At 49.7% G+C, this 17,646-nt stretch overlaps 1 protein-coding gene across 1 annotated transcript; it reads right to left on the minus strand.

The window, feature by feature from the left end:
- Nucleotides 1–1,836: 1,836 nt before the first annotated feature.
- LOC149444097 (DENN domain-containing protein 2B-like) lies at nt 1,837–15,288 on the minus strand. The gene is made up of 6 exons (XM_089654940.1): nt 14,602–15,288; nt 9,806–9,847; nt 9,189–9,300; nt 6,865–7,104; nt 6,673–6,759; nt 1,837–2,357 (listed from the first exon to the last, which is right to left on the minus strand). Exons 1-6 carry the CDS (start codon nt 14,845–14,847, stop codon nt 2,323–2,325), a joined length of 762 nt encoding a protein of 253 aa, XP_089511066.1. The 5' UTR covers nt 14,848–15,288; the 3' UTR covers nt 1,837–2,322.
- Nucleotides 15,289–17,646: the final 2,358 nt, after the last annotated feature.

The following is a 17,646-nucleotide window of genomic DNA, read 5'->3' on the forward strand; positions in this document are numbered from 1 at the left end:
TCAAATTTCATCATAAATTTCGTCCAAAATGTATTCCGCTCCATGACTTTGCTAAAAAAAAATCCCAATACGTGTAAATTAATTGGTTTACGTGACAGTTCTAGCGCTTACAAATGGCGGTATATATATACTGGGAGTTTTTTTCTACTAGTAATGGTGGCGATCAGCGACTTATAGAGGGACTGCGGTGGACATTCTGACACTGGGGGGGGGGGGGGGGGAGACTGACTTGGTGTCACTGACATCCTCAGTGACACCAATATAGTGATCAGTGCTAATAAAAAAGAAAAAAAAAAAAAGCATGGACACTGTACTAATGGCACTGGGCAGGAAGGGGTTAACATGAGGGGCGATCAAAGGGTTAACTATGTGCTGGGAGTGTTTCACCAGGGGCGGGGTCTGTGTGCTTCACTGTAATCACACTGCTCTGGATGGCTGTGCTGTGCAGTGTGCCCAAGCCGACATGGAGGAGGACTGTTAGGAAACAAGACAGTCCTCCTCCCTGTCGGTGATCATCGGAAATCATCGGGCGCCGGAGAGTAATTACCAGGACCCGGTGATTGACAGCCGTAGCCGCGAATGGCGGCACAGGTAGGGCGCGCCCCCCCTACCCGGAAATGCGAAATCACGTATATATACTGCGCACCCGTGCCGCCCTGTAGCAGTATTTCTTCGGTCGGGAAGCGGTTAATAATTAATAAATATTTAAATTTTAAAAAATAAATAATTACGTTTGTTGCTGAATACAAGCATGTGACCCGGTATCGGCCCCCCGCAGTCCCCCGTACAGCAGGGCTTGTGTGTGAGAGGAAGGAGCAGCACAGGGAGCCAATCAGGTCATGTGCTGCAATGCAAGGCCCATGCTGATAGGAGGAAAAGATGAGCTCATCGCTGTGCCGCTTCTTCTCTCACTGGCCAGTGTTGGGGGCTGGTCCGGGACAACCTGGGCTCAGAGGAAGTGGGTTGGATCTTCACCTGCATCTCCCATCAGACTGAAGACATGTAGTGAAGTCTCTGGACTGAAGGTGAATGTTGCAGCAAACGTTGTTGTCATTTTATAATCTGATGGGCGTCTATTTTTAATCTTGTTATTTTTAGCCAGACAGGGGGGTCCCTAGGGTTGGTGTCACCCGATAACACTTGGTGACACCCCGTCTGACGGTCCCCGCAGGATGGATGGGATCTGCGGATTAGGGAGCATAATGGATCGGACTCCGATCCATGATGCTCAATCCGCAGATCCGATCCATCCTGTGGGGATCGTTGGCTTGCTTTACAACTTACCTTTTTGTGGATCGGGTCCGGTGTCACCCGGTGCGGCACGCACCCCCCACACCTGCCTGGGGACGCCCCTGAGCTGGAGTTCTGCTTTAATGCAGTTGTAAAGGAGATATATATATATAAAGCATGGATTATTTTCCTGCTCTGTGCAATAATTTAGCACAGAGCTTCCCCGAACCCCCTCTTTTGGGGTCCCCTGCCAGCGTTCTTGGCTCCTCCTCTTTTGGGTTCCCCTGCCGGCGCTCTTGGCTCCTCCTCTTTTGGGAGCCCCTGCCGGCGCTCTCGGCTCCTCCTCTTTTGGGTTCCCCTGCCGGCGCTCTTGGCTCCTCCTCTTTTGGGTTCCCCTGCCGGCGCTCTTGGCTCCTCCTCCTTTCCATTCACCTAAACTGCTGCTTCCTATGGGGGCACACATGTGGGCTCGCTCCTGATCCGGGCTGTGTGTGGCTATAGGCTGTGTACAGAGCACCTGGGAGCAACACAGGGACCATGACAGTGTGACACGGCCATTATTTTCCAGAGAGACAGAGACAATCACACAATACACAGACAGGCGGGTCGTTTTACAGCGTTTATTAGACACACGCACGCTACAATCGGCTGTACCTAAATCTCTGCGACACGGAGGGCCGACACCATCCTCATCCTCATCTTCATCAGAGCAATCGTAGTGCAGACGGCTCACTGACCGCAAAAGTCGTGAAACCGCACGGAGGCCGCGTCCTCGCCATTTGTACAGTATCCATACACCGTGTCTTCACCGACACATCGATTCACGCAACACAATTGTCCGCTTTTCTGAAAATGCGCATTTACCACAGATTCGCCGCATCATTAAAAAAAAAAAATTACAATTTAAAAAAAAAAAAAACGCAAAAACAGCAGAATATTTACAAATATATATATAAGTGGTGATTCCCAATAAGAGTCTGGTGTCCCTCCGAGCGTCATATCCCGTCTGTGAGATCCGCCCTCTGAGGAGGGGGAGGGGCTCGGAGGGGAACGCAGGTTATAAATAATGGCGGAGAGACGGCGGGCGACCAATCAGTTCTTCTTGTGGAGGAATTTCATCTTGTTCCCTGTAAGAGATTCAGACAGTCAGTGTGATGGAGAGAAAATCGGAAGGTGCAAAGCCGGGGTGTGTGCGCCGCGAGGCGTCTGCCTATGGCGGTATTTTCCAGGGGCGCGGCACCGCTCCCCCCCCCCACCAGAAGGGACAGTGGCAGTTGGTGACTGCAAAGCAGAAGATCCACAAGAGGCAGCTGGATAGAGGATGACACAGGCTGGGGCTGTTGGAGGGTGTCCGATTGTCCAAGGTGGGGGGTTCGGTCAGGGGGCGGAGGGAGGGGTGGGACTAAACCGAAATACATGGATGGTATATACTGTATACGGTTAGTGTGAGGTATCGGAGATCGGGAATAAAAGAGCAGAGGAGATAAATACATCTCAGGAAGGAGAGATACAATGTAACAATTGTAGAGAACGCTGGAGGGAATGAGCAGATAAATGGAACCATTGCTACTCCGGGATCCCCATCTATCTGCTCATTCCCTCCAGCGTTCTCTACAATTGTTACATTGTATCTCTCCTTCCTGAGATGTATTTATCTCCTCTGCTCTTTTATGCCTTCACTCCATCTAGTGGCCATAATGTGGTATTTTCCTGATCCACTCGTGTCTCGTTCTCAGTCCTCGTCTCCCCGCCCGTGTCTCGTTCTCAGTCCTCGTCTCCCCGCCCGTGTCTCGTTCTCAGTCTCCCCGCCCGTGTCTCATTCTCAGTCCTCATGTCTCGCTCTCAGTCCTCATGTCTCGCTCTCAGTCCTCATGTCTCGCTCTCAGTCCTCATGTCTCGCTCTCAGTCCTCATGTCTCGCTCTCAGTCCTCATGTCTCGCTCTCAGTCCTCATGTCTCGCTCTCAGTCCTCATGTCTCGCTCTCAGTCCTCATGTCTCGCTCTCAGTCCTCATGTCTCGCTCTCAGTCCTCATGTCTCGCTCTCAGTCCTCATGTCTCGCTCTCAGTCCTCATGTCTCGCTCTCAGTCCTCATGTCTCGCTCTCAGTCCTCATGTCTCGCTCTCAGTCCTCGTCTCCCCCGCCCGTACCTCTTTCTCAGTCCTCGTCTCCCCGCCCGTACCTCGTTCTCAGTCCTCGCCTCCCCGTTCGTGTCTCGTTCTCAGTCCTTATGTCTCGTTCTCAGTCCTCGTCTCCCCGCTCGTGTCTCGTTCTCAGTCCTCGTCTCCCCGCTCGTGTCTCGTTCTCAGTCCTCGTCTCCCCGCTCGTGTCTCGTTCTCAGTCCTCGTCTCCCCGCTCGTGTCTCGTTCTCAGTCCTCGTCTCCCCGCTCGTGTCTCGTTCTCAGTCCTCGTCTCCCCGCTCGTGTCTCGTTCTCAGTCCTCGTCTCCCCGCTCGTGTCTCGTTCTCAGTCCTCGCCTCCCCGCTCGTGTCTCGTTCTCAGTCCTTATGTCTCGTTCTCAGTCCTCGTCTCCCCGCTCGTGTCTCGTTCTCAGTCCTCGTCTCCCCGCTCGTGTCTCGTTCTCAGTCCTCGTCTCCCCGCTCGTGTCTCGTTCTCAGTCCTCGTCTCCCCGCTCGTGTCTCGTTCTCAGTCCTCGTCTCCCCGCCCGTGTCTCGTTCTCAGTCCTCGTCTCCCCGCCCGTGTCTCGTTCTCAGTCCTCGTCTCCCCGCCCGTGTCTCGCTCTCAGTCCTCATGTCTCGCTCTCAGTCCTCATGTCTCGCTCTCAGTCCTCATGTCTCGCTCTCAGTCCTCATGTCTCGCTCTCAGTCCTCATGTCTCGCTCTCAGTCCTCATGTCTCGCTCTCAGTCCTCATGTCTCGCTCTCAGTCCTCATGTCTCGCTCTCAGTCCTCATGTCTCGCTCTCAGTCCTCATGTCTCGCTCTCAGTCCTCATGTCTCGCTCTCAGTCCTCGTCTCATTCTCAGCCCTCGTCTCCCCGCCCGTGTCTCATTCTCAGTCCTCGTCTCCCCGCCCGTGTCTCGTTCTCAGTCCTCGTCTCCCCGCCCGTGTCTCGTTCTCAGTCCTCGTCTCCCCGCCCGTGTCTCGTTCTCAGTCCTCGTCTCCCCGCCCGTGTCTCGTTCTCAGTCCTCGTCTCCCCGCCCGTTTCGTTCTCAGTCCTCGTCTCCCCGCCCGTGTCTCGTTCTCAGTCCTCGTCTCCCCGCCCGTGTCTCGTTCTCAGTCCTCGTCTCCCCGCCCCTGTCTCGTTCTCAGTCCTCGTCTCCCCGCTCGTGTCTCATTCTCAGTCCTCCCCTCCCCTGTCTCGTTCTCAGTCCTCGTCTCCCCGCTCGTGTCTCGTTCTCAGTCCTCGTCTCCCCGCTCGTGTCTCGTTCTCAGTCCTCGTCTCCCCGCCCCTGTCTCGTTCTCAGCCCTCGTCTCCCCGCTCGTGTCTCGTTCTCAGCCCTCGTCTCCCCGCTCGTGTCTCGTTCTCAGTCCTCGTCTCCTCTCCCCTGTCTCGTTCTCAGTCCTCGTCTCCCCTCCCGTGTCTCGTTCTCAGCCCTCGTCTCCCCGCCCGTGTCTCGTTCTCAGTCCTCGTCTCCCCGCTCGTGTCTCGTTCTCAGTCCTCGCCTCCCCGCTCGTGTCTCATTCTCAGTCCTCGTCTCCCCGCCCGTGTCTCATTCTCAGTCCTCGTCTCCCCGCTCGCACCTCATTCTCAGTCCTCGTCTCCCCGCTTGTGTCTCATTCTCAGTCCTCGTCTCCCCGCCTGTGTCTCATTCTCAGTCCTCCTCTCCCCGCCCGTGTCTCATTCTCAGTCCTCCCCTCCCGTGTCTCGTTCTCAGTCCTCCCCTCTCGTGTCTCGTTCTCAGTCCTCGTCTCCCCGCTCGTGTCTCGTTCACAGTCCTCGTCTCCCCGCTCGTGTCTCGTTCACAGTCCTCGTCTCCCCGCTCGTGTCTCGTTCACAGTCCTCGTCTCCCCGCCCGTGTCTCATTCTCAGTCCTCGTCTCCCTGCTTGTGTCTCATTCTCAGTCCTCGTCTCCCTGCCCGTGTCTCGTTCTCAGTCCTCGTCTCCCCGCCCGTGTCTCATTCTCAGTCCTCGTCTCCCCGCCCGTGTCTCGTTCTCAGTCCTCGTCTCCCCGCCCGTGTCTCGTTCTCAGTCCTCGTCTCCCCGCCCGTGTCTCGTTCTCAGTCCTCGTCTCCCCGCCCGTGTCTCGTTCTCAGTCCTCGTCTCCCCGCCCGTGTCTCGTTCTCAGTCCTCGTCTCCCCGCCCGTGTCTCGTTCTCAGTCCTCGTCTCCCCGCCCGTGTCTCGTTCTCAGTCCTCGTCTCCCCGCCCGTGTCTCATTCTCAGTCCTCGTCTCCCTGCTCTTGTCTCATTCTCAGTCCTCGTCTCCCTGCTCGTGTCTCATTCTCAGTCCTCGTCTCCCTGCTCGTGTCTCGTTCTCAGTCCTCGTCTCCCCGCTCGTGTCTCGTTCTCAGTCCTCGTCTCCCCGCTCGTGTCTCGTTCTCAGTCCTCCTCTCCCCGCCCGTGTCTTATTCTCAGTCCTCCTCTCCCTGCTGGTGTCTCGTTCTCAGTCCTCGTCTCCCCGCTCGTGTCTCATTCTCAGTCCTCGTCTCCCTGCTGGTGTCTCATTCTCAGTCCTCGTCTCCCTGCTGGTGTCTCACACTTCGTCCCCGAAATGTTCTTCAATTATGGCCAACAGTTAGGTAGGTTATTTAAAAATGAACATACAGCGAATTAGGAAAGTACTGCAGTATAGCCACCAGATGGAGCCGAGGACCATAGGAAATACATCTTAGTTAGAAGAGATACTATGTAACAATTGTAACATTATGGCCACTAGATGGAGCTAAGGAATAAAAGAGCAGAGGAAATAAATACATCTCAGGAAGGAGGGATACAATGTAACAATTGTAGAGAATGCTGGAGGGAATTAGAAGATAAATGGAACCATTGCTACTCCGGGATCCCCATCTATCTGCTCATTCCCTCCAGCGTTCTCAGAAATTGTTACCTTGCATTTTCCTACTAAGATCTCTTATGATCTTCAGCTCCATCTAGTGGTTGTTCTGCAGTATTTTCCCAGTTCAAGTTATGAATCTTTACCGTCGCCCCATTCCGAGAGTATGGAAGACAATCGGAGAGTGTAAGACGCGAGCAGCAGGATTGGGGTAGACTGTCTGATCTTCGCCTCTTTGGGATTTCTGATTCTCTAGACCAGGGGAAGGCAACCTGCGGCTCTCTACTATTGTGGAACTACATTTCCCATGAGGCATTGCAAAGATCACAAACTGACAGTTCCAGCTATGACTTGCAGAGGCATGATGGAACTTGTAGTCCTGCGGCTCTCAGGTTGCCTACCCCTGCTCTAGAGCATCCAGATGATGCAGGTGAAGGGATGGGGTCAGCGCAGGACACACAGAGACTGTCGCCTAAACCCCGGCGCACTCACCCAGACCTCTCCAGAACTTGTTCACTCCGCTCTGCTCGTGTTCCGGAAGCTCCTCCAGATATTGCTCCACCCTCTGCTCGAACAGTCCTGCCGAGAAAAAAAAAAAACGGGTGTCACGGGTCTCATCCATTGAGAGAAAATTCAAATTAAAGGGCCGGCGCCCAGTAACGGCCGCTCAGAAATCCCGCCCACCTTTTGCCCGGCATTTCCGCAGCTCGCGGTCCTGGATGAAGCCGGCGAACATCTGAGATTCCATGAACACCTCCAGGAAGCGGCGGATACTTTTGGAGGCGACGGACTTGCGGAAAGCCTCCCTCTGGAAGACTCGCTCCCCCCGCTCGTTCTGTGCCAGGAACAGGGAGTAATGGCCGATCGTTTCCACGAAGAATCGGATGAAGACCTCGGAGACCAGACCGTTCAGTGTGTTACACTCTATGGGAGAGCGGGAAACAGAGACGGTTAGAGAGCAGCCGGAGGCAGAAGACAAACAGAGAAGGAAAAAAGGAGGAGATGGGGGCAGAGAGACTGTTAGATACAAATCCAGAGACAAAGAAAGGGGGGGGGAGAAGGAAAGAGAGATGGAGAGACTGTTAGAACCCAACCAGAGATAAAAAGAGTGGCAGAGCGACTGGGGCAGAACGCAACCAGAGATAGGGAGGTAGGAAGAGACAGAGGCAGAGAGACTGTTAGAACCCAACAGAAGAGAGACAGAGGAAGGAAAAGTGGATGAGAGAGACTGTTAGAACCCAAAAAGAGAAGAGGCAGGGAGGCTGTTAGAACCCAACAGAAGAGAGACAGAGGAAGGAAAAGTCATAGGCAGAGAGACTGTTAGAACACAACAAAGGATTGATAGGGGAAAGCAAAAGAGGGCAAGAGAGATGGTGAAAAGAAGATAGAGTGGCAGAGCGACTGATGCAGAACACAACCAGAGATAGGGAGGTAGGAAGAGACAGAGGCAGAGAGACTGTTAGAACCCAAGAAGAGACTGGAGGGATACGGAGGAAGGGAGCGGAAGGAAGAATCAGAGGAAGAGAGGCCAGCTGGAGGCAGAGGAGGAAAGGACAGAAAGAAGAGATTGTTACAGATGGACTGTTCTACCCACCCAGAGACAAAAGAAAGGAGAGAGAAAGAAAAGAGAGACCACAGAGGCAAAGAGACTGTTCGAACCCAACCAGAGAGAAAAGAAAGGGAAGGAGGGTGAGAGCACGGCTGGGGACAAGGGGCGGGGGGGGGGGGGGGAGGTTGGGGGGTGGCTGCCCCTGGCACTGTGGTATCATGTGGGTTTGAGGCGCCTCGAGGAGACTGGGGTGGGGGGATTTGTGCTGTGAGGGGAAATTTGAAGGGCAGCAGGGGGTATGGTCTAGGAGGGGGAATTTAGGAGGGTGCTAGGAATTGTGATTTGGGGGGGGGGGGGATATGGTAGAGGGGGGATTTGTGCTAGGGGTGGAAATATTTTTTTTTGGGGGGGGAGGATTTGTGCGAGGAGGGGGAGTTTGTGCTGGGACAGGGGATTTGAGGGGTAGAGGATTTATGCTCGGAGGAGTGATTTGTTTGGGGGGGGGGATTGATTTGTGCTGGGGGGATTTGCGGAGAGACAGGATTTGAGCTGGCAGGGGGGATGGGAGGGCTAAAGATTCTTCCCAGAGTTGTGATTTGGAGGGTTTTGTGTTGAGCGGATGGATGGGAAAGAGGACTTATGCTAGGAGGAGAAATTTTTTTTTTGGGGGGGGGGGGTATTTGGAGTGGGGGAGTATGGGTATTGGTTTTGGGGGAAGGGGGGATTTGGAGTGGGGGAGGGTGTGTATTGCTTTTGGGGGGAGGGGGGATTCGGAGTGGGGGAGGGTGTGTATTGGTTTTGGGGGGAGGGGGGGATTTGGAGTGGGGGAGGGTGTGTATTGGTTTTGGGGGGAGGGGGTGTATTGATAGGGGAAATTTGAGGGGTAGAGAATGCTCAGAGGAGTGATTTTTTTTGGGAGGGATTTGCAGACAGAGGGGATTTGTGCTGGGAGGGAGGATTTCATCCAGGGGGCAGATTGATCTCGGGAGGGGGGGAATTTACACTTAAGGGGCAAGCATGTAGATTAGTGCTCATTTTTTATTTGGGGGGGGGGAATTTGCTGATACATAATACTCATACACCTTTGGGGGGGGGTGTAGTTTGGAATGTTCGCCCTGGGCTCTAGGTGACCTTGTCCCGGCACGGGGGGGGACAAAGAAAGGAAGAAATGGGGGGAGGAGTCACAACAGAAAAAAACGGGGGAAGGAAATCCATTAAAACCCAACTGGAAACCTGGAGGAGGGGAATATTAGAGAAAGAGGCGGAGTGACTTATATAACCCAATCAAAGAAGAGGGAGAGAGAAGGGGGCGGGACTGAGATGACGGACCAAGAAAATGAAACAGAATACAAGATGAAGGACGGAGAAGAGTCCACACATTAATACGGGATTGTCTTCCAGAAGACGTCACATCCAGGACGGTGAATATCGCACACATAGGCCGTCAGGGACCTCTCACCTTCATCGGTATCGCTGTCTGAGTCCTGACCAATCAGCTCGCTCTTCCTCTCCAGCGCCTGTTCCAGAGCCGCCTGCAGCTTCCGGGGTAACAGAGCGTCCTCGTCATCCATCTGCCAATCAGGAGACAAGGATGGAGCTCAGTGACTGGACTGGGATAGAAAGGTTTACTAATGATACTTCAAGTGGATCTAAACCCAAAACATACACTATATTGCCCAAAGTATTGGCCCCGCCCTCCATATCATGTGATCCAGGTGTTTCAATCCCCTCCATATCATGTGATCCAGGTGTTTCAATCTCCTCCATATCATGTGATCCAGGTGTTCCAATCCCCTCCATGGACACAGGTGTATACAATCATCTCTCCAGCTTTTGGCTTTCTTGAGAATTTTGCTTCAGATTTATCAAAAAGCATATAACATGAGGTCACACCTAAACAACACTTTCAATTGTATCCAATCAGGCGGGCCCTTGCACTACATAGTTGAAGGTAAATCTAAAAGAAATTGGACAGAAAATTGTATAGTGTATGGCCAGCCTAAGACAGATAAATGTATGTTGGAGCTTTCAGTTTTTGTGAGAAGTGATGTTCTGTATGGAGGATCTTACACTTACCTGTCTAATAAACCGATCGGAGCCAAGATTCACCATCAGCGCCTAGAGGGAGACAAGAGACGTGTTCATTGTCCATCGGCACAGCCAACAATCTACAGGAGGCCATACATGTCAGTCCCATTAAAGTGTTTCTGGGAATTTTACGAATGATATTAAGGTCAAATCAAAAAAAGAAAAAAAAAAAAAAATCGGGCAAGTTAGAATATTCAAGATTGTTTTTGATGAGCCTCTAATGTAGTAAATCGAATCATGTTTTATTTCCAATTGGATCTTTTCAACTATCAAAGTCATTGATGGAATTTATTGATCAGAATGTGTTGAATTCTAGTCAAAAACAAAAAAACAGAAACCACCTTCTCAACGTAGAGAAACCATCCAAACATTCATCTTAAACCGAAAAACAATGAAAAATAAATGTATTGTGGTCACTATAGATGGGCGATCTTCAAGGCTACCCCAGTATCCCCGATACCTTTATAAAAGATTGACCAAAAGAAGATCATCACACCTCCATGACTGCCCCAACACTAACAAGACCAACACACCTTCTCCTTTACAACACTAAGAAGACCATACAATCATCTCTGAGACCATCACACCTCCATGACTGCCCCAATACTATCAAGACCATACAACCATCTCTGAGACCATCACACCTCCATGACTGCCCCAATACTATCAAGACCATACAATCATCTCTGAGACCATCACACCATCTCCATTACAACACTAAAAAGACCATACAACCATCTCTGAGACCATCACACCATCTCCATTACAACACTAAGAAGACCATACAATCATCTCGGAGACCATCACACCTTCTCCATTACAACACTAAGAAGACCATACAATCATCTCTGAGACCATCACACCTCCATGACTGCCCCAACACTAACAAGACCAACACACCTTCTCCTTTACAACACTAAGAAGACCATACAATCATCTCTGAGACCATCACACCTCCATGACTGCCCCAACACTAACAAGACCAACACACCTTCTCCTTTACAACACTAAGAAGACCATACAATCATCTCTGAGACCATCACACCTCCATGACTGCCCCAATACTATCAAGACCATACAACCATCTCTGAGACCATCACACCATCTCCATTACAACACTAAAAAGACCATACAGTCATCTCTGAGACCATCACACCTCCATGACTGCCCCAACACTAACAAGACCATACAACCATCTCTGAGACCATCACACCTTCTCCATTACAACACTAACAACACCATACAATCATCTCTGAGACCATCATACCTTCTCCATTACTGCCCCAACACTAACAAGGCCATACAATCATCTCTGAGACCATCACACCTTCATGACTGCCCCAATACTATCAAGACCATACAACCATCTCTGAGACCATCACACCATCTCCATTACAACACTAAAAAGACCATACAGTCATCTCTGAGACCATCACACCTCCATGACTGCCCCAACACTAACAAGACCAACACACCTTCTCCATTACAACACTAAGAAGACCATACAATCATCTCTGAGACCATCACACCTTCTCCATTACAACACTAAGAAGACCATACAGTCATCTCTGAGACCATCACACCATCTCCATTACAACACTAAGAAGGACCATACAATCATCTCTGAGACCATCACACCTTCTCCATTACAACACTAAGAAGACCATACAATCATCTCTGAGACCATCACACCTTCTCCATTACAACACTAAGAAGACCATACAATCATCTCTGAGACCATCATACCTTCCCCATTACTGCCCCAACACTAACAAGACCATACAATCATCTCTGAGACCATCACAACTTCTCCATCACTGCCTCAACACTAACAAGACCATACAATCATCTCTGAGACCATCACACCTTCTCCATTACTGCCCCAATACTATCAAGACCATTCTGATAATAAAGAGATCATATGACCATCCCCAGGCCCATCCCACATTCTCTAAGATTGTCCCAACATCCCTGAGGCCATCCAAACATCCTTGAGATTATCATGTATTCTTCAAGACTTACAATAACAAGACAATCCAAACAACTCTGAGACAATCAAAGATTCCCATCATTGTTCCAACCATAACAAGATCATCTCAACTTTCCTGAGACCTTCTCCAACATTGTCATAACAGTAAACGATACCATCCCAGCCTTCTTGAGACCATCACACATTCTTCATTACCGCTCCAATGATAACAAGACCATCCAAACATCCAGAAGAACATCATACCTTCTCTATGACTGCTCAAACAACAAGACCATTCCAACATCCCTGAGACCATTATACCTTCTCTATTACTGCCTCAACAACAAGACCATTCAAACATCCCTGAGACCATCACACCTTTCAAATACTTCACTAACAATAACAAGACCATCCAAATATCCCTGAGACCATCACCCACCCCAAGACCATCCCACATTCTCTAAGATTGTCCCAACATACCTGAGACCATTCAAACATCCATGAGATCATCACATATTCTCCAAGACGTACCTAACAATAACGAGACCATCCAAATATCCCTGAGACAATCACACGTTTCCCATATTTGTTCTAACCATAACAAGCATCATCTCAACCTTCCTAGCAATCTTGGAGACCTTCTCCAAGACTGTCCCAACAATAAACAAAACCATGCAAACATCATCACTTATTACCCCAAGATTGTCCCAATAATAAAAAGAGCATCTGAAAATCCCAGAGACCATCAAAAACTCACCATGTCTGTTCTAATAAAAAAGAGAACATCTGACCATTCCACATTCTCCAAGATTGTCCCAACATTCCTGAGACCATCCAAACATCCATGAGATCATCATGTATTCTCCAAGACTTACCTAACAATAACAAGGCCATCAATCTACAAGTTTACCAGAATTGTTCCAACCATAACAAGATCATCTCAAACTTCCTGAGACCTTCTCCAAGATTGTCCTAACAATAAACAAGAGCATCCCAGCTTCCTTTAGACCATCGCACATTCTCCATTACTGCCCCAACGACAACAAGACTATTCCAAACATCCCTGAGACCATCACACCTTCTCCGTTAATGCCCCAACAACAGCAAAATCATTCAAACATCCCTGAAACCATCACACCTTTCAAATACTTCACTAACAATAACAAAACTATTTCAGCTTTCTTGAGACCATCTCATATTCTCCATTACTGCCCCAAAGATAACAAGACCATCCAAACATCCCTGAGGTCATCACACATGTTTCTTTACTGCCCCAAAGATAACAAGACCACCCAAACATCCCTGAGGTCATCCAAACATCCCTGAGGTCATCACACATGTTCCTTTACTGCTCCAAAGATAACAAGACCACCCAAACATCCCTGAGGTCATCACACATGCTCCTTTACTGCCCCAAAGATAACAAGACCATCCAAACATCCCTGAGACCATCACACATGCTCCTTTACTGCTCCAAAGATAACAAGACCACCCAAACATCCCTGAGGTCATCACACATGTTCCTTTACTGCCCCAAAGATAACAAGACCACCCAAACATCTCTGAGGTCATCACACATGCTCCATTACTGCCCAAAAGATAACAAGACCCATCCAAACATCCCTGAGGTCATCACACATGTTCCTTTACTGCCCCAAAGATAACAAGACCACCCAAACATCTCTGAGATCATCACACATTCTCCATTACTGCCCCAACACTTACAAAACCATTCAAACATCCCTGAGACCATCACTCACCCAAAGACCATCCCACATTCTCTAAGATTGTCCCAACATCCCTGAGACCATTCAAACATCTATGAGATCATCATGTATTCTCCAAGACTCTCCTAACAATAACAAGACCATCCAAACATCCCTGACACAATCACAAGTTTCCCATAATTGTTCTAACCATAACAAGATCAACTCAACCTTCCTGAGACCTTCACCAAGGTTGTCCTAAAAATAAACAGGACCATCCAAACATCATCACTCGTTACCCAAGACTGTCCTAATAATAAAAAGACCATCTCAAAATCCCAGAGACCATCAAAAATTCACCAAGTCTGTTCTAATAATAAAGACCATCACCAACCCTAAGACCATCACACATTCTGTGAGATGGTCCTGACATCCTTGAGATCATCCAAATATCCCTGAGACCATCGTGTATTTACCAAGACTTACCTAACAATAATGAGACCATCATGTATTCTCCAAGACTTACCTAACAATAATGAGACCATCCAAACATCCCTGAGACCATTACAAGTTTTCTATAATTGTTCTGACAATAACAAGATCATCTCAACCTTCCTGAGACCTTCTCCAAGAATGTTCTAACTATAAAGGGCCAAAAGTCATCGCTAATTATCCAATACAGTCCTAACAATAATAGGACCAACATCCCTGAGACCAGTCTGTCTCATCAATAATGAGACAATCCAGCATTTCTGAGACCAGTCTGTCTCATCAATAATGAGACAATCCAGCATTTCTGAGACCAGTCTGTCTCATCAATAATGAGACAATCCAGCATTTCTGAGACCAGTCTGTCTCATTAGTAATGGAATCATCCCAGAACTTGTTCAACCATTACACATTCTCCGAGGCTGTTCTATTGAGACCACCTCAGCATCCTAGGAAACTGCACATGGAATAATAAAAAAACACCACAATATAAAAAACAACAGGTAGCAACTAAAGCTTTGTCACATTATACTCCTCCATGAATGACAATAACCAGGAGTGAGAAGGAACCGAGAATATGTATTTATCTGAACATTCAATGCAGTTGGGTCGTGACTTACCTCTTCCACAGGCAGCTCCTTTAGTTTGGGCAGCGAACTGGACAAAAGACCAACCAAGAAGGGTGTTGGGCAGCAGACGATGTCAATCATGGAGGAGGGCAGGACAGGGATGAAGGTGTGTTGCCATGAGAATGGGTACAGGAGGGCCACCACGGCATGAGAGCAGCTGGACAGGGTGCTGGAGACAGAAAGGACAGGTGGGGTTACCCCGGGGTCACCAGTAATTACATTCATATAATGCTTCATAGACTCTACATCTGACTTTCTACATATTACATTTATTCTATGAACAATATTTTCATCCTTATTACATTATATTATTATTATTCTCTAAAGCTCTTGTCTCCTCCCATGCTCTTCTCCAGGACTTCTCTAGAGCCTCTCCCATCCTCTGGAACTCCCTACCTCAGTCTGTCTTGCTATTTCCTACTCTGGCCACCTTTAGACGATCCCTCAAAACTCATCTCTACAGATAAGCCGATCCCACCTTTACCTAACAACTTCAACTTTATGTTTTCCATCAGCTGATCCCTCACAGTTATTACCTTTTGTACCACTTGCCCCTTCCTATTAGATTGTAAGCTCCTATGAGCAGGGCCCTCTGAACCCTTCTGTGTTTTATTGTATTGTAACTGTCCCTTTATATTGTAAAGTGCTGCGCAAACTGATGGCGCCATATAAATCCTGTATGGCAGTAATATTATTATTATTATTCAAAATACACGATATTGCCCCAAGTATCGGGCCGCCGGCCTTTCCACACACATGACCTGTAATGTCCTCCCAGTCTTAGTCTGTAGGGTTCAATATTGAGTTGGCCCCGCCCATTCCACGCACATGACCTGTAATGTCCTCCCAGTCTTAGTCTGTAGGGTTCAATATTGAGTTGGCCCCGCCCTTTCCACACACATGACCTTTAATGGCCTCCCAGTCTTAGTCCGTAGGGTTCAATATTGAGTTGGCCCCGCCCTTTGCAGCTATAACAGCTTCAACTCTTCTGGGAAGGCCGTCCACAAGGTTTAGGAGGGTGTCTATGGGAAGGTTGGACCATTCTTCCAGAAGCACATTTGTCAGGTCAGGCACTGATGTCGGGGGAGGAGGCCTGGCTCACAGTCTCCACTCTAATTCATCCCAAAGGTGTTCTATGGGGTTGAGGTCAGGACTCTGTGCAGGACAGTCAAGTTCCTCCACCCCAAACTGGCTCCTCCATGTCTTTATGGACCTTGCTTTGTGCACTGGTGGGCAGTCATGTTGGAACAGGAAGGGGCCATCCCCAAACTCCTCCACAAAGTTGGGAGCAGGAAATTGTCCAAAATGTCGCCTTAAGAGTTCCCTTCACTGGAACTAGGGGGCCAAGTCCAACCCCTGAAAAACACCCCCACACCATAATCCCCCCCCTACCAAACGTTACACTTGGCACAATGCAGTCAGGCAAGTATCGTTCTCCTGGCCACTGTCAAACCCAGACATGTCCATTGGATTGCCAGACAGAGAAGCGTGATTGGTCTCTCCAGAAAACACATCTCCTCTGCTCTAGAGTCCAGTGGCGGTGTGCTTTACACCTCGGCATCCGACGCTTTGCATTGCACTTGGTGATGGAAGGCTTGGATGCAGCTGCTCGGCCATGGAAACCCATTCCATGAAGCTCTCTACGCACTGTTGTTGGGCTCATCTGAAGGCCACACCAAGTTTGGAGGTCTTTGGCTATTGACTCTGCAGACAGTTGGCGACTTCTGCGCACTGTGCGCTTCAGCCTGCGCTGACCCCGCCCTGTCATGTGACGTGGCCTACCACTTGGTGGCTGAGTGGCTGTTGTTCCCAGTTGCTTCCACTTTGTTATAATCCCACTAACAGTTGAGCGTGGAATATTTAGTAGCCAGGAAATGTCACGGATGGACTTATTGCACAGGTGGCCACCTATCACGGGACCACGCTTGGAGTCACTGAGCTCCTGAGAGCGACCCATTCTTTCACCAATGTTTGTAGAAGCAGTCTGCATGCCTAGGGGCTTGATTGTATACACCTGTGTCCATGGAGGGGATTGAAACACCTGAATCACATGATATGGAGGGGATTGGAACACCTGAATCACATGATATGGAGGGGATTGGAACACCTGAAACACATGATTGGGAGGGGATTGGAGCACCTGAATCACATGATATGGAGGGGATTGGAACACCTGAATCACATGATATGGAGGGGATTGGAACACCTGAATCACATGATATGGAGGGGATTGGAACACCTGAATCACATGATATGGAGGGGATTGGAACACCTGAATCACATGACTGGGAGGGCGGTGCCAATACTTTTGCCAATATAATGTAATAGTTGACCCCTGCAGAAAATAGATTAATAACTCCGATGTGACCCCTGTAAGTGTTATCCAGCAAATAAACGTGACAATCTTGGCAGTCGCAAGTATTTGGAAAAGAGCGGATATAGTGAATGCGGGGTCCGGGGGGAGCGGATTTAATGAATGCGGGGTCCGGGGAGAGCGGATATAGTGAATGCGGGGTCCAGGGAGAGCAGACATAGTGAATGCGGGGTCCGAGGAGAGCGGATATAGTGAATGCGGGGTCCGGGGAGAGCAGACATAGTGAATGCGGGGTCCGGGGGGAGCGGATTTAATGAATGCGGGGTCCGGGCAGAGCGGATATAGTGAATGCAGGGTCCGGGGAGAGCGGATATAGTGAATGCGGGGTCCGAGGAGAGCGGATATAGTGAATGCGGGGTCCGGGGAGAGCGGATATAGTGAATGCGGGGTCCGGGGAGAGCGGATATAGTGAATGCGGGGTCCGGGGAGAGCGGATATAGTGAATGCGGGGTCCGGGGAGAGCGGATATAGTGAATGCGGGGTCCGGGGAGAGCGGATATAGTGAATGCGGGGTCCGGGGGGAGCGGATATAGTGAATGCGGGGTCCGGGGAGAGCGGATATAGTGAATGCGGGGTCTGGGGGGAGCGGATATAGTGAATGCGAGGTCCGAGGAGAGCGGATATAGCGAATGCTGGGTCCGGGGGGAGCGGATATAGTGAAT

Source organism: Staurois parvus, unplaced genomic scaffold, assembly GCF_062004578.1.
Source record: "Staurois parvus isolate SC_StPar_1 unplaced genomic scaffold, SC_StPar_1.0 ptg000815l, whole genome shotgun sequence".
NCBI lineage: Eukaryota > Metazoa > Chordata > Amphibia > Anura > Ranidae > Staurois > Staurois parvus.

Coding starts and splice junctions, on each gene's coding strand:
- LOC149444097 (XM_089654940.1), bottom strand. CDS start 14,847: ATGAAGCATTATATGAATGTAATTACTGGTGACCCCGGGGTAACCCCA. Junction 9,301..9,805: donor CCGATCGGTTTATTAGACAG/GTAAGTGTAAGA, acceptor CCTGATTGGCAG/ATGGATGACGAGGACGCTCT. Junction 7,105..9,188: donor AGACAGCGATACCGATGAAG/GTGAGAGGTCCC, acceptor GCTCTCCCATAG/AGTGTAACACACTGAACGGT.